General features: G+C 43.1%; 1 protein-coding gene across 1 annotated transcript; it reads left to right on the forward strand.

The window, feature by feature from the left end:
* Nucleotides 1–1,137: 1,137 nt before the first annotated feature.
* Nucleotides 1,138–19,243, forward strand: LOC144936393 (lymphatic vessel endothelial hyaluronic acid receptor 1-like). Its single transcript, XM_078863443.1, has 8 exons — nt 1,138–1,281; nt 3,279–3,435; nt 6,949–7,088; nt 10,346–10,498; nt 11,958–11,993; nt 13,368–13,400; nt 14,633–14,717; nt 16,686–19,243. The coding sequence occupies exons 1-8, from the start codon at nt 1,185–1,187 to the stop codon at nt 16,696–16,698; spliced, it is 714 nt and encodes a 237-aa protein (XP_078719569.1). The 5' UTR covers nt 1,138–1,184; the 3' UTR covers nt 16,699–19,243.
* Nucleotides 19,244–24,561: the final 5,318 nt, after the last annotated feature.

Below are 24,561 nucleotides of genomic sequence, written 5' to 3' on the forward strand. Positions count from 1 at the left end.
AGGTATTCTTATCTATTGGACCCATTTCGCCAGTATCAAGATGATTAAACTAATTAATTGGCCTTACCCTTTCCGGCAAGAATACAGGAGGTGTTTAGATGTTCAAACACCACACAAACACAAGGCATCAAGTCTGCATTAACCATGCACGCTTGTGGTAATACATGCAAACAAACATGCTTTGATAATAATAATGTATGCATTGCCCTTCAAACTGATTGGCCTATACCAGAGACAGTCTCCTTTATGGTCTTGTCTCAACAGTGTTCGACCACAGAAGGCCACAAGGCGAACAACACAAAGACAATGCAAATATCAAGGCATTAATGGCTCTGGTCGAGCCGTCATGGGAATACTTTTTTCCAGCATCAAGATGATGAAAAAATGAATATGCCTTTACGCTTTCTGTCAAGGATAGACACCGATCAGAAGCCATCAACATTTTATTCCTGATACGTTACCACGATGACCTTTCTGTCGTACGTATTTGTGATTTACACAACTCTTCAAGAAAATTATTTTTAGCATTTGCCACTCCGGGTGGTACCAATAGTCAAATGTTGTGCCAATGCCTGGAGGACCACTTACTGCATCCGATATAGGATGCAGTCGGTGGTATCCTCTTTAATGGTGTATTTAAAAGTCATCAGCCATTAGAGCCGAACTGTGCTGAATTTGGTTACAAAACGCTGTGAAGTTTATCTCATGTAGTCATCGGTGACTGGGTTGAGACCATAAACTCATAACACTTGAGCACCTGGTCACATTGGCGTTGGCTCACTGTTCTAACACAGATGTCATGACCCAGTAAACGTGTTAACGTTGGACCAACGTTGGCACCCGGTTGGAACCGCTTGACCCAACGTTGGCCTAACGTTCCTTGTGTCCTAGGGAGGCCCATTAGCAACCAGCCACCTTGAACAGGTGATCCATGAGGTGGAGGGGGGGGAGATTCAATTCTAGTGATATCTATTTTCATTTTAACGCAAGCAACAACGAATGTTCCTTTGGTGCGAGCTGTGATGGAAATTCCGGAGAGGCTTTGGAGAGCTCATTTCCCAACTGTGCTTGAGAAACGTTTTTTGAAGAGAGATTCAACGATAAGGAACACACAGTGCATGAGCAATTCGCAACGCATCAAACGGGCCGTGTGCTTCCTCCGAACGAATCTGCCATCGAACGTAATGGCGCCTACGACGATGGCTCGTTTCTCTGTGTTCGGCTGTCTCGCCGTGGTCTTAGTTTCAGCCAAGATACTGACGTACGCAAGAGAACAAATAGGTAAGGCGCTTTGTTGTTGTTCCTACGTATGTTTATTATTTAATTAGCATTGATACAAACGAAAAAAGCCGCTTGATTCAAGACATAAGGAAAAAATTACGCGTTTTCTGAATCGGAAAGAAACTTTCGTCACGTTTAAGAATAATAATGATCAGCATATTTACAATTCAACTAATATTCGGATTGCGAAATAACGCAGCGGTGTAACGTGCAGTGCAGTGGTCAGTCCACTGTACTTTTGAACTCCTGGCGATATCTGAACCAGTACTGGGGTCCCCAGACTAACCAGCATGATGAATTATGGCAAAACAACCCCCATGGCTGATGCAGCATGGGGATGCCTTCATCCAGCAGTGGATTGCCAAAGGGATGTTAAACGGTTTCAAATTGTCAAATTATTATTATACGCGTTAATAATGTTGCAGCGTAGTCGTAACTCAAGAAGCTCAATCTAAGTGAGTCTTACTGCTTATACGGTATGTCGCAATGTGACATGCGCAGTGCACAGGCTGTGATACTAATATGTTAAAACGTGGGCAGTTTTACGTATTATTACATTTTAAATATATGTAATGATTTTACCCATTTCTAAAGAAGCCAAGAAGTCGTCATGCGGGTCAAACTGAGGCAATTTTCCTACTGCTTGTACATTCATAATGAGTCAACTTGGTTCAGTTAAGAGTGATGCACATTGTAAGCCTGGAAAGATCACATTAGGCGGCATATCATCGCAACCCACGGTAAGTTATTATTCTTAATTGTTTAAGTAATATTCGCAGGGTCGCTGCTACTGTGTTGCAATGGTTAGCCACGCTGGACTTACAACCCCAGAGGTCGCCGGTTCAATTGGATTTCCCGGCGCGGCAGTTGAAACAATGGGGCGAGTTTCTCAACCCCTCAACTCCGCGGCCTCTGTCCACCCAGCAGCTCTATAGATGGGTTCGCCACCACGCCGAGTCGATCGGCAGGTCGCCTGTGGCGTTGTGGAGTGAGGGTGTTACCCCCTCTACCAAGGCGTCTGGCCAGCGTGTGAGTCGGCGAAATACGCCCCCCCCCCGAGACACCTCTTTAGAGATCTCTCTAGCAGAGGCCCTTCTTCCAGCAGTGGCGTGAGTAAGCAAATTGCAGGGCTGCTCCTTTACCTGAAAGTCAGAAATGTATGTGTGTATGTACTGTATGTTGAACTTCTTTCCCACCGTACGGAACCAACCGTGCTAATCAGCAGTGCAGTGTAGAGTCAATTGGCAGTGTTCGTCTATGGGTAGTACGGAATGTATGTTGAACTTTAGCACCGTATGTAGCCAACCGTGTTAATCGGAGGTGCAGTGTTGAGTCTATGGGCAGTGTTGAGTCTATGGGTAGTGTTGAGTCTATGGGCAGTGTTGAGTCTATGGGCAGTGTTGAGTCTATGGGCAGTGTTGAGTCTATGGGCAGTGTTGAGTCTATGGGCAGTACGTGTGTTGAACTTCTTTTGCACCGTACGTGGCCAACCGTGCTAATCGGAGGTGCGGGGGAAGAACAAATAAAAGGCAGCGTGCGATGTTTTTTTCCCACCCACAACGAAGTTAGTTTCCACCGGCTTCGATAAGCACTGTGCGTGGACCATTGTAAACGGCTGCATCATTACTATGCTAAGTTATTCCATTGCTAAATTTGTGGACATCTATAATGGTATTTTACTTTTATGATGGATTGATTTATGTTGCTTAACGGTCAGTTCACATCTTACGATCATCTAAGCTGTATTTGTGAAAGTGTCCGGCTTGCCTTTTCCTATAATTGACAATGTTCCCCGTTTCGGTATACTTTGAAGTGTAACTTGGTGGCATGTTGCGTACGTACTTCAACTTCTTTCGCACCGTACGTAGCCAACTGTGCTAATCGGAGGTGTGATCGCTCTCCAGATGCCTTAAAATAACAAAAAATACTGTTTTGTTATGTAGTGTTGCTGTTGTTGTTGGCCCACATGTATCCTAACACTTCAGTTCTCTGTGCAGTGATCGATGGAAATTGCAGGTATGGGATTGTCCTCGTGAAAGGAAACTACAGCTTCACCCTGGACAAAGCCATAGAAGTGTGCAGCCTCCTAAACTACACGCTGGCCACCAGCGAAGAGCTAGAGCAAGCGTACAACGTAGGCTACGAGACGTGCCGGTAAGAGATGCTGCCCCGGTGCCTTCACATCGACTGCGTTCGTTTTAATAGCCGGGCGGCGGTGGTGGCTGCTGCCTGCCGCGCGTGCCTGCTACCTCTCACCCAGCACTGTGGAGGCAACAGCGATCGGGGGGGTTTGTGGATCGCACAAATGTGGCGAAACTCCCTTCCCGTTGGTGTCGCCAGAGGGTTTGCCACGGCCTGGCTCGCCAGGGGATGGCGGTGCAGCGAAATGTGGAATCCATCTCGTCCGTCCGCATGGGATAGAGTGTTGCCCCTCGCACGTGTGTATTTTTCGGGGTGCTCCGATTTCCTCCCACATGTGAACACTCGTTAATTGGCTGTAAACACCTTGATAATTAGGGGACCGCAGAACTTTGGCAATTATTGGTGCCAGCTCACCGCCTGGCGGCTGCCTTCCCACTCGTCTGTGGTTCTTCGCGCCTCTGAGTGCCCCTCTCTCTTCAAGAGTGAGCAAATACTGCGAAGTGCATTATACGTTGAATTCGTTATTCGTTGTTTTCCTGGCTGCCTCAGCAATTTTATTTACATTTTATTTGTGTGCAATGTTCTCCCTCACCTGTTACGTTTTAATCTAGTCACTTTCCTGTATAGAAGTTATGTCATATTATATTCTTAGGTTTTTTCGGTAAAGTCACGTAGGTAAAACATCAAAATTAATGAAAATGAAATAAAATAAAAACAAAAATAAAAACAAAAATCACGACGTTTCGGAGGCAACACAAGTCTCCGTCATCAGGTGGGGCCGTCACAGCCAGATTAGCTGCATCAAGTGAGGCAATGGTTCAAGATGTAATCCCTTAAAAGTGAGTTGAGGGGGGAGGAGAGGGAGGGGGGAGCTCATCAGAATATGAACGTATCGGGAGGGAGGGGGGCGGGGCCCCGCCCCCCCTCCCTCCCGATACGTTCCATTCATTGGCTACCATATTCTGATGAGCTCCCCCCTCCCTCTCCTCCCCCCTCAACTCACTTTTAAGGGATTACATCTTGAATCATTGCCTCACTTGATGCAGCTAATCTGGCTGTGACGGTCCCACCTGATGACGGAGACTTGTGTTGCCTCCGAAACGTCGTGATTTTTGTTTTTTATTTTTGTTTTTATTTTATTTTATTTTCATTAATTTTGATGTTTTACCTACGTGACTTTACCGAAAAAACCTAAGAATATGATTCCTTGCAGTCACGAAAGCTTCAAATCTAGAATTCATGTCATATTGTTTATAATTTTGTAAATTTTAGGGCAATGTACCTTTATTTTATTTGGATTTAATCGCATCGTACTGCATTAAATAATTTCCAAATTTAGTATACATTGGTTGAATTGATGTTGTTAAATTGGTTTTGATGCAACCCAGATCGCCCTTGTAAATGAGGCAATGCTGTTTCATGCGCCCCACTCGGTTTATTGTATCTCTTGGTTAAATGAAGGGTTCAACAACAGCAACAATAGCCCACCCCACACACGCACAGCATCAATAACAACAACACAAGGAAAGGTTCAATTTCGATTTAAAGATTTCGTGACTGCAGGGATTCATCTTCTTGGTTCTTTCGGTAAAGTCACGTAGAAGGAAAGAAAAATGAAACATAATAAAATACAATTCTCACGACGTTTCGGCCACAACGCTAGCAGCCATCCTTCACCTGAGGACGGCTGCTTGCGTTGTGGCCGAAACATCGTGAGAATTGTATTTTATTATGTTTTATTATTATTTTATTATTTGCCTTCTACGTGACTTTACCGAAAGAACCAAGAAGAGGAAAGGTTCACGTTGAGGCCCCGTTAAGTGGGAATGACTCATGGGTCCCCAGGTCATGGCACAGACAAACTTTGTGCGTTAGTGGACAAGGGTGACTTGACAGGTGCAGCACGAGCACGCCCCAATGTAGCAACTAGTTGTGTTTTGGCTGCCTGGTGCTCTGCTCTCTGGGGTGAATATTTGCTTTTCTGCCTCCTGCTGTGGCTGGATTGCACCTGCCCACCAATTGCCCAGTCGCGTTATTCATTAGCCCATTCACAGGATGATCTTGACATCACTGGTAGCAGTCATCGGCAAGTCCAACCAGCTCCAAGTGCTCCTGTGCCACAGCAGCCCAACTCTTATTCATACCGTGCCATGCCCATTCACCCCCCTCAATCCAACCAAACAGAAGCTGCTTGGGCATGCGGTCGCTATGGGATGCTGGCAACGTGACTCAGCCAATATACCCTTGCCTGCCCCAGCGGAGTGTACTCGTGAAACTGTGTCCAGATCTCTCAATGATCTGAGAGCTCCTCACACAATCTAGCTTGGTTATAGCCAGGATGGATCGTGGATGGGTCTTTGTTTTTGTTGTTGCTATGCCCACGCACCACAGATTCCCGTTGTAAAGTAGCCGAGCAACTGGGAACCGTGTATGTAACAAATAAAAAATGCGCCACCGCTACACACACACGCACATATATACCTTTCTATCACCGCAAGTGGATATTACAGATGTAATGTCTACTGCTTCAGTGACCTATCATATTATCCTGCCAGGTAGCACTGTGGTCAAAGTTGTTGACTCACAATCAGAAGGTTGCGAATTCCATAGTCAGTCAGTTGTTGACTGAGGTCATCAGTATTATCATCCCTGTGACATGGAATTATGTTCACCACTTGTGCGAAGTCAATAGTGTTTGTCCAATGGTTGTCCCATGGATAAACTTGTCCCTGCCATGGGAATATGGATAAATATGGGTGCCGCGGTGGCGAAATGTCAACTGCCCCACCTGGTATATAGGAGTTTGTCGGTTCGATCCAGACCCTGACGCCTGTATATTTGGAATTTGCATGTTCTCTCGATGGTCGCATCGATTTTTCTCCGGGTCATCTGGTGTTTCTCTCGACATTTAGAATCCACACGCGTTTAGAGTATTTGGTTGCTATATAAATTTCCACATGATAAGCTATTAAGTTGAGATATCATTTGTGGCCAGGTCGTTTCTGAAAAAGAGCTACATAGCTCAGTGGGCCTTACATGGTAAAAAAAAAAATAAACTATTTTAATTCGTAGGTCTAGTTACAATCATGGTTACATAGGTCGTGATACAAATAGCGAATATCGGTACGTGCTTTACATGATACAAGAATAACGACCCAGTCGAGAAGGTTAAACAATAAAAATACGACGACATTCGTTTACAGACAAAAATAAAGGAAGGACAAAAAGAATACTTTAAAAAACTCAACACAATTAAAGGCTGGGAACTTTAACTATAAGCCAAACAAACTCGGGCTCATGATTCTCTACCTATAGTTTATAGCATATATTGACCTGTACAAAGTGTCCATATTTGACCCTTAGAACGTGATTCGATGCATATATGGCGAGTGTGAGAATTTCAATTAATCGCACAAATCAATGAAAGATTTAAACACCCTGTGGACAATGAAATTCGGCACCGTACGAGCAAGGGGCACCTGCGACAAATGTGTTCTCATTCCATTTCATTTCGTCTTTGCTCAGGTACGGATGGACCGCTGACGGGAAGTACGTTATCCCAAGACACAAGCCACAGGACACGTGCGCAAGGGGGCAAATCGGCTTGCTGATATATGAGAGCCAGCAGAACAAGTCTTTCGATGCCTACTGCTTCAACAGTAGCGGTAAAAACCATGCACTGCTCACGCGCATTGCACGTTCCGTTATAAAAGAAACCCAACCTTAACGCGCAATTATCTATATTATTTGCCGACGAAGCAAAATTACATGTGATGACTGCAAGACACTGCCTGTTACAGTTCCACTTGGGACAAGTTTAGGATAAAACATTTTTCAGATTTTCAGATATTCTAAGGACAATATTGAAACGGAGCGGAATGCTCTTCCTTGCCCTGTCCGACCTCTCATATCATACGTGCCGTCGCTTGTTCGTCTGGGTGACCCTCATATCAGAGACTCATTATCCAGTGGGTTCTAACTTGGTGAACCATATGTAAAGTCAATCTAAACCAAACTATTTAAACTCATTGTTTTTTTAACCAACTAAAGCCCACTGAGCTATATAGCTCTTTTTTAGAAGCAACCTGGCTAATAAAAATGACAGTTCAACGAAGTGGCTTATCACGTGGAAATGTATAGTAGCCAAATACTCTAAATGCACGTTGATTCTAAATGTGGAGGGAGAAACCAGAGGACCCAGAAACAAATCCACGCGACCACGGGCAGAAGATGCAAACTCCAAACTTACAGGGTCAGGGTAGGGATAAAACCCACGACCTCCTGCATTTCAGGCGAGGTAGTTGACATATAGCCACCATGGTGCCCACTCAATCAATGGATTTCTTCAGTATCGTCCAGACAGCCTTTCCGTGGGGTTGGAGGAGGGTAGGGAGAGCTAAAGTTCATTGGAAGCCACTCCACTCTTGTAGAGGCGGACAGATTTTTGTTGTTTGTTGGTTTGTCTTGTTAACCAGTTAAGAACTTGATGAACCAGGAAAGTCTAATGTCCAAGAGTGGCCTGGGGTCATGGAAATTACAAGAAAGGAATTCATCAAAACGTATCAAGGAAATCACGGGCGGTCTCTGCTTTTATGACGCAATGCTTTTCGGAAAGGCCGGTCATCATAACTCTGACCCCTATTTTTCCTTAGGCAGTATAAACAGTGAAAACGTGTTTTTCCGCTGATCAGCCATGCTGAACAGAGTTTAAGAGGTCAAAATCCACAACACACACTTGAGAATAATAAAAAGTTCCACGCCAAGTCACAAGGGAAACCAGACCGATTCTGTTCAAATGCGTTTAGGAGTCGTGTCAGAAGGTACGTCGTAAATCGATTCATGGGGCCATTATACAGACGTCGTAAATGTGGATCATTGTAAATTGGACCATCGTAAATTTTCGACCGCCTGCATGACAACATTTCTCATGTTTCTTGTAAAAGAACGGATCACGCAGAATGAGCAAAAATTATCACGCTATCAGGACATATTGCTTTAAGGAATCATAGACAAATGGTCAAGAATAATAATGGAGTGGCACCTAGTTATGGAACGTCTGGGAAGATAGAGCGATGAATTGATTTCTTGACCAGGTGCTGGATGGATTGTTGCATTGTCAGACCGTATGAGGTGGCAGTCACTTGGGAAGGCCATCATACAACAGTGGATTGATAATTCCTGACAATGATGATGACAATTAGGTGAACAGGCTAGGCCAAGTTTCGGCAACCTGTGGCTCCGGAGACGTATGTGGCTTTGTGACGTTATTTATGAAAGACCACCGTCTCATATTTACATTGCATTGCGGCTCTTAAAATATAGATTATTTTTTTTTACCAAATTCGAGAAACATGGCTCTTCATAAATATTGACTTAAAGCTTTCGTGACTGCAGGGATTCATATTCTTTGGGTCCTTCATTAAAGTCACGTAGATAGGTTCAAAGAAAATAACAAAAAACTATCAGCTGGAGAAGAAAGAGGGGTTCGCCTCTAAAGGCAAACTGTTTATAAAGGTGTTTAAAATGGGTGTAGCCCAAGTGTCAGAACGGAGTGGGCGGGGCACAGGGGCCCTGGGGCAGCATGGGCGGAGGAGCTTATGTTAATGTCAGGGATTAAAAAACGGTGGGCTTGTTACATGTAGGTTGGAGAAGGTTATGTTAATGTGATGGGGGGGGGGGTGAAAAAACTGGTGAGCAACGGACAGTGCTGAAATGGCAACATAACAGCCAGTTATGACTTAAACTGGTTGATAACGTCCTTCCAGTGATTGCTCAGTTTGTACCCATCTTCTCGGTTGAAATTGTGTCAATGTCTGTCTATATGGATGGCTTCATGAACGAATCTTTGTTGATAGCCAGTGGGTTTGCAAAGTACCTTCGTCTTAAAGAAAACAAATTTCGTGTGAGCCAACCGCATTAAAACAATGATCAACCACGGCCGAGGTATTCATCCTACCGTGTTTCAAATCTGCCTTATGTTCACGAACACGGTCCATGACACGTCGCTTAGTTTTCCCAATGTAACTACTGCTGCAGACACAGCTTAATTTGTTGACTCCGGGGTATTGCATGTCAGGCATCACATCCTTCACAGATGGGATCAGGTCACGAATTGTATGTACTGTGTTAAATCGAACCTGGATCTTGTGTTTACTCATGATTTTGGAAATCTTTTTGGTGACCCCTGCTATGTATGGCAAGGTGATGGTTTTGATTGGGTCCTCAGATGATTCTTTCCTAACGGTTGGGGTGAGAGCTTTACGCATTGTGTAGTCTGAATATCCATTCGTCTTGAGAGCCTGGTGAACATCCTCTTTCTTCCGCTTGATAACAATTGCTTGCGTTGCGATTGAAACGTCGTGATCTATTATTTTTTTCTACCTACGTGACTTTACCGAAAAAAACAAATAGTATGGATTCCTGCAGTTACGAATGCTTCAAATCAATCTTGTCAACGTCTAACTTTTTAATGTGTGGATTCTGGTTTCTTCTTGGAAAGGAGGTTGAACTTGGAAATCAGGTTATCTTTGCATTTAGCTGACATTGAGGCAGCTGAAGAGTATGGCTCTTCTTGTTGTTTTGGTTGCCAACCTCTGGGCCAGGCTATCATCTCCCCTGCTCCCATTTGGCAGTGGTGAGTACAAGAGACAGGGGAACAACCTATTCGTTGAGCATTTATGGTTAGTCATTTTCCAAAATGTGACAAGATAACAATTGGCAACTAATTAACACATTAATTAACAGGCCATGTCGGGAAATGTCTGATTTGGTGCAGCATAATGCCAGATTGTACTTGTATTCTTTGTACGTGCGAATATATGGCAAATAGTTGTGGAGAAAAAGTGAAATCAATTTGGATGTTTAATGCGTGTTCACGTTTTGTACTTGTTTTTACTTCCCCTACCCTCCCCCCCCCCAACAGAAATGGGTGTAAAATACTGCAACAAGTCTGACATCACCGTGACCATCATATGGAAGAATGTCGTCCCTGACTCAAACTCATCGACAACAACCACCGCCGCAATGGGAGTGGGCAACAGCACGTTGAATGTGATAGACGCCAACGCCACAGCGGGTATACGAAACGTGCATTTTTATATCAATCAACTGCACATCTGGTAAAAGGCACAGCCCTGCAATGTCTCGCTCATGCCATTGTTGGCAGAAGGAGCCTCAACGAGAGGGAGCTCTAGAGAGCCCCCCTAGAGGGCATTTTTGGCCTACTCTTCCACGTAGACCGAACGTCTTCGAAGAGGTGGGAGTACTCACACTCTACGCCCTGTTTGTATAGTGTTGGCGGTCCCTTTTGAAAAATAGTTAGTTAAAAATGACTATTCTGGTTTTATGGTAACATAATCCCATGTTTTTGCATTTTCTAAGAAACTAAACCAGTTTGTTACGATTATTTTAATGATATTGTGTTCTTATACACCTATACATAGGGCCGGAACATTGACACAGTGGTTATCACACTGTGCTTCGAATCCAGTGCCCCGTGTTTCGTTCCTCACGGCTAGCATCAGTCGCAAGTGATATTCGAATGGGACTGGTCCTGTCCCCATCCCTTTGCCAACTCACCCCGAACCAGCGTGGTAAATATGGCCAAACAGGTGGTACTTAAGGGGTGGGTAAAAATAAATAAATAAGATTCCAGAAATATGCATTTTCGTTTTAAATAAAAAGCAACGAATCTTCGTCGTTGTGAGCTGTGATGAAAATCCTGTGGGGGGGGGGGGGGTGCGGGCTGCTTTCCCAACTTTGCTTGAGAAATGTGCTCTGGAGGGAGATTGCAAGATAAGGACAGAGTTCGTGAGCAAACTCACCACGCGTCGACGACGGGCTGGGTTCAAAAGAGACCGTCGAAAAAGCATCTACAGAAAACAAAAAAAAACACAAAGAGACTCAGGATTGGCGGGACCTGGAGCGGTCCGTTAAATTAAATCTTGCATTGTCACACGAGACGATGAGTCCGTGTGTACAACAGTTCGGCTCGTTAGGCTTTGTAGATTCGAAGATATTACAGACAACGGAGCAAGTTAAATAAAAGTGTGTAAAAACGGCGCTTTATTCTGTGCTCGGCTGTCTTTTCGTGCTCTTATTTTCAGGCGAGAAACTGATGCAAGTTAAAGAAGCAAGTTAGAAGTTGTTTTTTAAATATTAATTTTATTGTTTTCATGAAATTAGCAAAAAACTATTTCATGAAAAAAAATCACTAAAATGTATTACATATCCTGAATCGTATAATCACTTAAAAGGATGTCAGCCCCCTTATAGGAGGCTTACTCATATAAGGGTTCAACTCCTGACCACTGCTAACATCCGTGGTAACATCTGAAACAGTACTGGGCTCACACACGAACCAGTATGATGAAGTTTGGTCAAACAAACCTAATCACATATATAGCATGGGGAGGTCTCCATCCAGCAGTGGATTGACCAAAGGTCGTGATTATTATTATGAATGTGTAATTTTAAATATGTCATTAACATAATATTTCTTGCTTAACCCATTGTTTTCTCATTTTTTCTTAAAGATTATGTCTTAGACAAGCACATGAAGGCTATCAAAGGTAATTTGCATTAAGCCTCACGCACGGACTCATACAGCTTCAAAGCTCCACTAGAAAGGCCTGAAGGTGGAAACAACACGTGGTATGGCTGTTAAGGTGGAAACATCACGTGGTAGGGCTGTGAAGGTGGAGACATCACGTGGTTGGGCTGTTAAGGTGGAAACATCACGTGGTAGGGCTGTTAAGGTTGAAACATCACGTGGTAGGGCTGATAGGGTTGAAACATCACGTGGTAGGGCTGTTAGGGTTGAAACATCACGTGGTAGGGCTGTTAAGGTGGAAACATCACGTGGTAGGGCTGTTAAGGGTGGAAACATCACGTGATAGGGCTGTTAAGGTTGAAACATCACGCCGTAGGGCTGCTGCAATCCAGAGGTCGCTGGTTACATTTTAAATTACTGCCCCCGTCTATGAAACACGATATTTATAAAAGTTTATTCTACCAGGAAAGGACTACTGGGCTATATAGCTCTTTTTCAGAAGTGACCAGGCCACAAACGATAGCCCAACGATGTGGCTTATCGTGTGTAAATTTATAACACCCAAAAACTCTAAGCGCATTATTCTAAATGTGGAGGGAAAACTCAGAGGACCGGGAGAACAATCTACGCGACCATGGGGAAAACATGCAAACTCCAATTACACAGACGTCAGGTTTCAGATCAAACCCACGACCTCCTGCATACTAGGCGAGGGAGATAACATCGAGACACCGCGGCACCGAGCGGTGCACGTGGGTGCACGTGGGAGCACCACAGCGGGTAAACGGGTAGGTCGCTTGTGGTTGCTCCCACCTCTTTCAAGGCATTTGGCCAGCATTGAAAAGTAGGCAGAAATACCCTCCAATGGGTTGTAGAGCTCTCTCTAGGTGAGTGTCACAGGCTGCAGCGGCGGGAATACCTTCATTGGCAGGGCTGCGTCTTTACATTGTGGTCTTTGTTTTTTTCTTGCTGCTGTGCTCACGCACCCATGGATATCCCCTGTAAATTAGCCGGGCAAATTGGCTAAATGGGACCACGCGTGTAACAAATCAAATAAAGGCAATTGTGTGGTATGCAAGCGGGTTGTGGTGTGGACAGTGCCATGGACAGCCACCTACGGATTAAAGTTTGGGGTTTATCATTCTGGACAAGTCACTGTGGAAATGCTCATATACTTTGGGAGCCTTTCGTCAGCGGTGGAAATTCCACAATTCAATGGCAGGATCCATTCTTCATAGGATGATCACCTGGGATTTGAACTCTCCACATTATGACTGTGAATCGAGTGTTCTGACGAGAGTGTCACAGCGGCACATTGGATTTGACAGAATGTAATTTTCCTTGCATTGTTTTGATCTTCCTTTTCTGTACTCCTTTTCTGCTTCATTTGCAGCATTTCTGCATGCCGCAGACAAGAAGGTGAAAGGTAAGCAAAGCTCATATAAGGGGGCTCACATCACGTAGTGTAATTAACAAGGCTAGAACCTCTCTCTGGTCAGTCTATGTCATATTAAAAGGAGAGATATGTTATCTCCAAGATAACGTATCAATGGTCACACAGGGTTAGGCAGCTTGGCTGTGAATGTACTGATGATCTAGAGCAGTGCTTCTTAACATTTACTGCAGACTGCACCCCTTTGGTTCTCAATCGTAAACAATTGTAAAATGTTAATAAGCACATAGGTTTGATGAAACAAAGTAGTTGTAGCAACATAAAACACACAGTATTCTCGTGGCATCGACCTTTCTTAAACAAATAAATCCTTGATGTGTCTGCATGCCTGTGTGCGTTTTTCTTGGTGAAATGTTAACTCCCTCGCCTGGTATGCAGGAGGTCGTGGGTTCGATCCCGACTCATGCCTATATATTTGGAGTGTGCATGTCTCTTTTCCCGTGATCGTGTGAATTTTTCTCCGGGTCCTCCAGTTTTTCCCTCTACATTTAGAAGCATGCGTTTAGAGTATTTGGCTGCTATAAATGTCCATGTGATAGGTCACTTCGTTGAGCTATCATCAGAAGAACGCATCACATTAAAAAACACATTTATAACTTAAAGCCTGCAATGCAGAGCGATCAATTGCACGTACACTTGAAAGAATATCTGAGGTCCTAAAGTGATTTAAAGTAGGATAAGGCTAGTAAGGGTTTGATCCCAAACTTCTTCAATTGGCTATTCTAGATGTTAAGGGCCTCCACGTGGCAAGGAATTTAAAACGAGGTTGGTTCTCCGAAAGTAGGGGTTCTTTGAGCAGGAACAGAGAGGAGCTTTTAAGGATACGGCAAATCGCTTGAGGGATCAAATGATCTCGAAGTAACTTAGCAGATTTATTCTGTAACACTTTGAGGATGAAGAATATAGCCCCAATGCAATTCCATGCGTAGATCAAGGCGGCGCTGTTTTGAGTGTAAAAAAGTTCAGTGAACAGCAGTTGAAGAATGTCTCGGTGATCTGTTTTCGGACACGAAGTATAGAGATGCAAACACAAATTTGAAACACAACTACAAAGTTACGGGGAACGAATATCAGCAGACCGCAATCATCAATTCGTGAAATTTCACGAGGAATCATATCGTGGCAACCCTAGTCACGTAACTGGCTATAAAACAATAATGACATGAAGTGATGGAAATATGAATGTTATTGTTGTTTTTTTGCAGGAACGAGCATCTATTTTTGGATAGCACTGCTCATTGCATTGATGTGCGGGCTTGCGGCTGCTATTTACATAACAGTCATCACATGGTAAGTTCATTTTGTGTGCAGAACGCTCACGATTTGTAGCTAAGATACACTTGAAGCTGGATATTGGAACACGCATTATAAGCACAATTCTAATATAAGCGACAAATCGTGACACTACACTGGTGGTGGTGGGGGGGAGGCAAAAAGCAGCATCTGACACAAGCACACTACTTCAGATATAAATAGTTGATCTTGCTGCCAAGGTCTGTGATCATATTCAGCTTTAACTGTAAATAAAAAACCTGCTTTTCCATGTGCGTCTCTCCCAACGGTTCGTTTAAAATACGGCGTGGGTGCGCCGTGAAATTATTAAATAAAAGCGCCTAGTCGCGCGTGTGAGACAATGGTTCTCGACCAGGTTGGTGTGGCTGGCCCCCCAATCAAGACCACGAATCTCCCTGCCCCCCCCATTCCACAACCAGCCCAAGAATATAACCATGCTTAGTAAAGCCACAATGAGGATAACTCACTCGACCATGCCTCGACTCAATGTGGTACAATTACCCAGGCATTTGCTTCAGTTGGGTATTCGTGTGCGTCGTGTTAGCAAGGGACACGCAACTTTATTTAAGTACCATGGCACCCCACGGGATGCAGAGGAGATGTAATGTATGGTAGAAGAAGAACGAATGGGAAAGGGAAGAGAGGAGAGGAAAAAGAATTGGAAATAAGATGAAAAGGATAGAAAAAGGAGTGAAAAGATAGGACCAATGGGTAAGGAGAGATGAGGAAATGGAGGCTGAATCTACAGAAGGGCCTCCACGCCGGTCATGGCAGCGTCTGTTTTCACACGGGGCCAGCAGAGGGGACGGATTCAGAGTGGGGGTGGACACACAGAAGTCACCCGGTTAAACTGGAGGCTCGATCTGATCTAGATATGGAGATTTGTTTCACGTTGCATATTTGGCGTGCGTTGCACGAGTCAGGCATTTGCTTCGCGTCGTGGTTATCGTACGTTCTGTCGCCGACACGTGATGCTGGTGTTTCCCCGTGCGCATTTAAAATGTCTCCTGCACGGTATCCATGCCACAGCCTGCGAATGCCTCATCGGTTTAGAACATGTCGTGTAAGAATCGATGTGTATTTTATTCGTATAGATGTTCTGTGTAATGGGTTCAGATGAACACTGCAGCCACTGGTGGCCACTGCACTCGCCACAATGTTACTACAAGAACCGATTATGCAATTAAATTGCGACGCTGAAATGACACGATTTACTGAATTCACCCCGAGTCAGATGATTACATTAACATTGCTGTCTCAACTTTTAATGAAAACATCACCATCAACATTAATTATTGCTTAAAATCAATGTTGATTGGTCATTTAACATTTAATGTACAGTTTTCACTAAATATACCATTGAGATCAATACATCATTCAGCTCTTCTCTTAAAGCCTCACCTATTCTCTATTGTCCCATTCTCTTCTTCTTCCCTCCCTTCGCCCCTCCACTCCTTCCCGTCCCTCCCTTCCGTGATCTCTAAGCACCCTTCCATCGCGGTCACTCATTCCTCAATCCTTGCCCATGCCATCTAAATAATTATATTGCGGCACCTCTTTTGTAAGCTATGTCAAGCGGCTTAAGTGGAGCCGCTCTGTAAATGTTAATTAGATTACATGTTTTTCTTAGCAATGTAAATAAAGAGAAACCGGACAAAAATTGCAGCATGCATACATGTGTGTGTTAGAGATTTTGAGAGCAGTGGTGAAAAGTCACTACACTGTGAACCTGATAACCTTGAGTTTGATGCTCTGCTATGGCGAACAATGGCCTTCCCTTAAATAAAAACTCTGTGCATTTTCTAATAATCCGCACTGGACAGACAATTGTGGCTTGGGTATGGTCGGGGCCATCCATCTCTTCAGGTGCCATTCTGGTCTTAGTATGCGCTCACTCACAGAACTTGTCCATATTGACTAGAATGCTAAATGGAGGATATTTGTGTTTGTGTGTTTAATGTGCAGTTCAAGATCATGAAAACGAGTGGCCTGACATTGAGTGGACGAAGAAACGACTTCGCGTTCTCGCTACCCTGCCATCACCTTCACTGCACTGTCACTTGCACGACCAACATGTTGACCGAGAGTGTAGTGACCGAAATGCCATGGGCAGACCCTCGAGCACAAGGTCATCTAGTTTGTGTAACTCGACTCCGACCGTGACAGGTCAAAAACTAAGCACACAATTGGAATAATTTATCCAGGAATCCTCAATGAGTCTCAAAACTATTTTTTTCAAGAGGGCCTTGAATTTTGACTATTATTTGTAGTGATAGGGGTAGTGATACGGGCACCACGGTGGCGAGATGTTAACTATCTCGCCTGGTATGCAGGAGGTCGTGGGTTCGACCCTGACCCTGAAGCCTGCTGTATATTTGGAGTTTGCATGTTCTCCCTGTAGTCACGTGGATTCTTCCCCAAGTCCTCTGGTTTTTTTCCCCTCCACATTTAGAATCACCATGCGTTTAGAGTATTTGGCTGCTATAAATGTCCGCATGATTAGCCACTTTGTTTGTGGTCAGGTCGTTTCTCTATAGATCAGTGGGCCTTACCTGCAAAAAAAAACAATAGTTTTGTTTTTAGTTTAGGGTAAAGTACCTGGAGAAACTGTTACTTGTCAGAATACAATAATTTAAAAGGTGCGGATAGATGGGTTTACAAACCTACTTTCTGTACTCCTTCTTTGCACCCAAGCAGCTGTTGGAGTTCCACAAATCCTCATTCTCCACTGTCTCCGGCCTCCAAGTTGCTGGATTGCAGGCGTGCAACACGAAGCTTAGCTCACGAAGCCAAAGTGGCAATAACAAATACGACTTCATCCAAATTTCAGAGATATGCAGAGTTTGTACTTTTTAACTCATGAAAGCCTCACTGAGCCGCAACACAATTTTCCAGGAGGGTTTTATACGAGTTAAAACAATTATGGTAAATTAATTCGTGAGTAAGTGGGAAAGGAAATTAGAAAATCTGGAGAAAATGCTTCGTAAAAGGTACACGTAAAATGATAATAGGTGTAATATATATGGCAATATAATAGGTGTTAAGATTTTCAAACATTAAATAGAAACCTTTTGCAGCGAATCAGGTAACTGCATTAACCGCACGTACTTGTGGTGAACATGCAAACAAACATGCTCTGATAAAATATGCGTTGCCTTTGAAACTTATTGGCCTACACCATTGACAGCCTTCTTTATGGCCTTGTCTCACGAGTGTCAGACCGGTGTTAGACAATGCATGTATCAGAGCATTCAGAGGTCGGGTTGAGCAGCTTCATCATGTGACCTTTTTGGCAGTATCAACGTATGAAAAATAAGAATCGGTTGTACCCTCTATGGCAATTTAACAGGAGCTGTTAAGATGTTCAAACACCAACTAGAAACCTATTCTTATTTTTCATACTTTGATCCTGGAAAGGAAAGGTCCCATGATACATAAAGTGATCTGTACGGATAGGTCATTGACCTACTTGCTGTACTACAGATTCAGCGGGTCGAAGACGATGGTGTCTCTGCGTGATCCACCAATCCCCCCCCCCCGCCCCACCTCGAAAAGTGCAGCATTAAAAAGTGTGTTCCAGCAAACGGGCGGCAAAACGTTACACAGGATCATTGTGTGTACAATCATCTTAAGTGTATCAGCTGTCGAAAAATCACATTCGCAAAGCAGAGACCTTAATAGAATACAATAAAAACGCCACACGAAATCAGTTACATTGATGGAACATTTTTGTATTTTAAATGCACTCATGTAATCTTCCATTCAGCCTAATTTTAGCTTGGTACATCGCACGGGTCTGCTACATATTGGCACCGTACAAATCACATGTTTTATGACAAATCAGTGATCGTAACAACATATTGGAATAAGGGATCATTGAAATTATTTTGTATGTGTTTTAAATGTGGTTTTGTTCGGATATGAATTATCTCGTATAACAATTTAAAATTAATTTAGAGTTTATCTGTGTTTTATCTAATTTTTTGAACTAAACATATACAGTTCTAACAATTCCTGTACAATGATGCCAATTTAATAGGTAAAAACATATATGAAGCCTTTTCTAAAACAAGTCTGCAGTTATAGAATCAGTTGAAATCAGACTGTAGGCTAGTATTTTTTATATTATCCATATGCGGTGTTTGTTATATTTTCGTAGTTTTTTTTTTCAAATTGAAAAACATTTTTAGTTGTGCTTTGTATAATGTTGTATTACCTTTGTACATTAACATTCTCAAATAATATCAAAATATTGAGATGTAGTTCATCTTCATTTAAAGTGCTTAAGTTTAAAACAAACACTGTTTATCTGGCAAAAAATACAAATCAATCTTCTGTCATCTGTTTAAACGCTGCCCTTCAACAGAGCATTTACATTTAAGCAGTGCTGGTTTAATAAGCATATATTCCGTAAAGTAGTGGATCACAGATTTATGATGTACTCATTCGTAATTCAAAATAAAGTCAAATGTTCATATTCATTCTACATCACGATGTGCAAATTAAACTGGACTTATTTTCGACCACCGTCCGTGCCTAGTTCTATGCTGCCCGGTTTGAGTGACGTTTTTAGGCTCGATGTCTAGGCAACAAGGGTGGGTAGGAGATGTTTGGGCCATCTACTAGATGGCCAAACTATACTTTTTTAAAGAGACACTTCACTGGCTATTAGAATTACGTATCTTATAATACTGAAGCAAAATTTTGATACAAATTTAAATATCTAACGACGTCCTTTTAGTGGATTTAAACAAAAGTACTTGGAAAAAGGAGCACTTTAATATCAGTGGTAGCTTTTAGGAATATCAATGTGGGTTCATTTTGTCGCAACATTATCTTTTCAATACAACTTGGCATAATCACTGGACTGTGTTTTATTTTAATTTTAGTTTATAGCATAGGCTATCTTAAACGTGAACAATTTCAAGGAAAATTGAACAAAAACTGAAAAGCGTGCAAAAAAAGCTTACTCAGCGATACATTTAAGATACATTATAACCCATGGATCAGAAAACAAATGCAGGTTAGGGACATCTTATTGACAGTTAAGATACCCGACTGAAGGGTTTCTGAAAACCTATTTAAGGACAATGTGTCCTACAATATGCCGACCACACAGTCCAGGATCTTAGAAAGAATTGGAAGATTTGTGATTTGTCAGAAGTTGCTCAATTTTCTGGGGGTTTAGCTTTGGGGCTTTTTTTTGTTCAAGTGAAAAAATGGAGGCGGTTTTGAAAGCAGGTGGAACATGACCAGTGCGAAGTGACTGGTCACAAACCTGATGGACTTAATAACGTAAAGCTGGCGTGCACACGTGTGCAGGCGTCGTGTACGATTGTGGCATTGCAGCATTGTGAGGGAGGGAAGGGGCGTGGCATTGACAAAGGCAGTTGTCCAGCAGTGGATATATAAGCCCATGGGCCGATGAACGATGCATGATAAATATTACAGCCCATTCTTTTAGTTTGTATTTTGTAACCACGTGTAAGCTATTGCCTTTTGCTGAAGTCATGCAAAGAGGTGAACAAACGAATGTTTGTACGCTATTAGCAGAGCACCAACATTGTGCCGGTTAATGGCCTGGAAAGATGAAACCATTAAAAGTGACTCTGTAGTCACTTTAAAGGGCCACGTTACCAACACGAGATGGCATTCCTTTCGTGCTTTGAAAAGAGTTATTGGTTGCACATTAATTAACCAAACATCTGGACAGTATTTAAACATTTGTATCACTCAGAGCTGAACTGCACTGAATTAAGTAAAAAAAAGCCCGACAAAAACAAATATATGTATGTGATGGCTTTTCTTGCAGTCAACAGTGACTGGGCCATCAATTCACATGTTTGAAACAAAGTCTGGCTTTGACAGAAAGTTTGACACAAAGTTTGCCACAAAGTCAAAGTTTGTGACAGTGTACTGTGACATTCTAGATTTGAAGCTTTCGTGACAGAAGCTTGTGTTGCCTCCGAAACGTCGTGATTTAATTTAGTTGTTTTCATTTATTTTAATTTTTTACCTACGTGACTTTACCGAAAAAACCAAAGAGTATGTAATGTGACAGTTCGTGCAGTGTAGTTTGTGACAGTTCGTGCAGTGTGCTGTGTGACACAAAGTCAAAGTTTGACACGAAGTCTGACTTCCCGCTGGGAGCTTCTTCATGAAGTGTAATGGTGAATATCGCGCCGAATAGCACGCGGTACAACCCGAGAAACACATCGTAGAGGTATACACCGCAGTCACGAATAAAAAACACACAGGCAGTGGCATTGAAAGTTGCCTAAAAAGCTAGCAATCGCATTTGTAAAATCTCGACATGAACAATCACAGTTTGCTGAAGCTGTCTTGGATGACACACCACTGAAGGCAAAGTTGCACTGAAACATTTATTTGGCTTGGGTTTATACCTCGCCTGAGATACACAACACAATTTGGATTGATATCGCGTGTGAATGCAACCGCATCGCAAGATGCCATGAAGAACAATGGGACATGGGGCATCCATTTAAAATGCATGAGTCCTATGCCATGGATATAATTTATTGAGTAAAACCAATCCATTGCGTGAATGCAATGAGAATCTGAAAGCCTACGCATCAAAATGCCTTTAAATTAAACATGGACTCAGGAGTCCCATGCATCACACGTTAAAAGCTGCATTGTTTATTTAAAATAACAATTTGAAAAAAAAATGTCATGGGTTGAATCATGTATTTCGTATGCGGCACAGGGTTACGTAAATTAGGGTGTCTGGTGCCACTTTCAGAGCTCCCATCTCACAATCGGACAATTGTGGGCTTCAATGTATACAACTATGAAACTATATATTTTTTATTTTACCATAAAAGGCCCACTGAGCTATATGGCTCTTTTTCAGAAGTGACGTGGCCACAATGATAGTTCAACGAAGTGGCTTATCACGTGGACATTTATAGCAGCCAAATGCTCTAAATGCACGTTTCTAAATTGGAGGGAAAAGCCAAAGGATTCGGAGAAAAATACACGCAACCATGGGGAGAGAGACATGTAAACTCCAAATATACAGGCGTCAGGGTTGGAATCAAACCCACGACCTCCTGTATACCAGGCGAGATAGTTAACATCTCGCCACCGCGGCACCCTGGTCTGGGGTTGAGTAAAGATCACTTAAACATTCTTCGACATCAGTTCACTCAACTCAAGCTTGTCATGAAGAGTCTTACAATAATTGCACCTGCAAAATCTATGAGGCTTATAGCACACATGCTGTCAGCTATACCAGAAAAATGAAACAATTAAGCTACCACACAAACATTACGAGCTCATATAACCAGCATGCCGTTAATTATAAAAAAAAATTGCTAACCGCGAACGTAATCCGTAATATAGTTTTTAATAAAGAACATAATAATTGTGCTCATGTTATGTCATGGTTATTTTTTTAGGGATTAAAATATATATTACTTGAGCAACAATAATCGTGACATAGCGATATTTAGTCAAATGGACGAGACGATTATCATAGACGCTAGATCGTACGATATCAGAAGCAGAATATTTATTCAGATTGGAAGAATCCGATGAGCTATGAAGCTCCTTTTCACAGATGTCCAGTAGGCGCGGGTCAGGGGGTCACAACAAACATAACACGAGTTTACATGCAGGTGATGTGTCTACTCCTTGGCAGATCCACCAACTATTTATGCGGCAAATCGTTTAAGTGTATGTGTATGTATTATGTTAGCTTGTAACGTGTCGCACAGTATTCACTGACTCTTGAAGAGGGACATATCGACTTAGAGAGTTGAGGAGGCACCACAGACAAGCCGAAAGGCAGCAGCCAGCCGGCGCCGACAATTGTCCAAGCTCTGCTGCCCTCTATATATAAAGAAGTTATCGGCCAATTGAGTGTGGGAGGAAACCGGAGCACCCGGAGAAAACCAAATAGCATGCGAGGGAGAAACATTATATCCCATACAGAACGAACAGATGGAGCCATCATTTGCTGCACCACCTTCAACTGGCAAGAAAGGGTATGACTCCGTGTTTGCGTGACCCACAAATCCTCGCCTCCACAGTGCTGAACTGAAGGTGTTCGTCCCCACGGCCACCACCACCGTCACCATCATCTGTTATGAGAACGTATTTAACACCGCGCAACATAATTTACGTGGGGGCCACTCTATGTCACTCTCATGGCTCTTTAGACGCACATTTTACAGATTCTTAAAATTAAACCAGTACAGTGACAATCATTGTCTCGATATAACAGCAGTTGCCAAAGTCACTGTTTTTCCTCTTCAAAGAATGACATATGGTTAAAAGAGAACGCCGATTGCTGTAGCAAGCAATCGTTTCAGCGCTCAAACTCACAGAGGTCATGATTTCAAAGCCCAGTGAAGGATTTACTGCAGCAAATTTGGGGCTGATAAAATACATACCACTATCATCAGACATCAGCAACGGTTATCCCGCGCATATACTGGCCACCTTCACAGGGAAATTGGATTTTCCACCACAAGTGATATCCATCGCTCCTTAGATGTAAAGATAAAGGTGCAGCCCTGCAATGACGAGATCACGCCATGGCTGGTGGAAGGGCCTCCAATAAGAGTGATATTTATTTAGTATCCCTCTAGAGGGTACTTTGGCCTACTTTTTCACGCTGACCAGATATCTTGCAAGAGGCATGAGTACCCTCACTTAATTACCCCAAAGACAAAGATCCTCCGTATAGCCTTAACAGCGTGATGGGGCAAGTGCTGTTGGCGAGCACCTATGAAGGCCTGCACGGCACACGAGGGGGTGGGTGGCGAGCACCACCCCCGGTCGCCTTTGTCTCCCCAGTGGCGATGTTTACACACCGCACTAGGTACTCAATTGAGGCCAAGTCGACCTAGGGGAGGCCCAGCACCGGTTGAGATAATCGTCACTGAACGGGAATCGAACTCGTGTCACCAGGTTCGTATTTCAGCGCGCTAACCGCTACCATTCAAATACCCCACCACCACACACACCGTCTGCTGATCGACTAACTATGGTTATTGACTAACTATGGTTAGCCGAATCTCTGTGTTGTATTGCATTATATGCAGTGGCGGCTCCTGCAAAATCTCTCAGGGGGGGCAAATGTCTGGATGATTGATAAGGATAAGGTCCACCCATGCAATGGATAAATTAACAGCTTAAGCATGTAAAGGCAACTTCACTTCTTTAATATTAATGAAAAATAAAGTGACTCTTACAATACATCTTGTTTGTTTCTATACTCACTATTAAAACAAACCACTCAGGTTTATTTTATTAAAGATTCCACTAGGTGGCGACAAATTATATTGTTGGATGAAACGTGCTTACGTATGATGACGTAAGCACGTATGATGACGTAGGCACGTTAGGGCGAGCCCTCCGGGAACCCATAGAGAATGCATTGCAGCGCCCCCGTTCTAAAAAAAACATCTTTGAATGTAAGTCTATGGGACCACTCGGGGCGATTCTCAGCTGGAGGGAAATCGCCCAAAAAGAGGCGGTACTCCACAGAACGTAGCATGACGCTGATTGGACTATATCCAGAGGCACAGTGACGGCTAGCGTGACTCTGTGGTTGAATGACTTTGGTGGTGCGTCGCCCAATCGCCCTAATGAAGAAACCGCCCCTGATTATATGTTTAAGTTTACTAGGTTTGTTTTCTCTTTCATTTGTGCCTGATGATGATTGCTTGTGTTGCAATCGAAACGTCGTATGTTATTATTTATTTTCTTTTTCTCTCTACGTGACTTTACCGAAAGAACCAAAGAGTAATTCCTTCAGTCACGGAAGCTCCAAATCAAGTTTATGGTGAACCCATTAACACTGCTTCATGGA

Source organism: Lampetra fluviatilis, chromosome 16 (genome assembly GCF_964198595.1).
Source record: "Lampetra fluviatilis chromosome 16, kcLamFluv1.1, whole genome shotgun sequence".
Classification (NCBI taxonomy): domain Eukaryota; kingdom Metazoa; phylum Chordata; class Hyperoartia; order Petromyzontiformes; family Petromyzontidae; genus Lampetra; species Lampetra fluviatilis.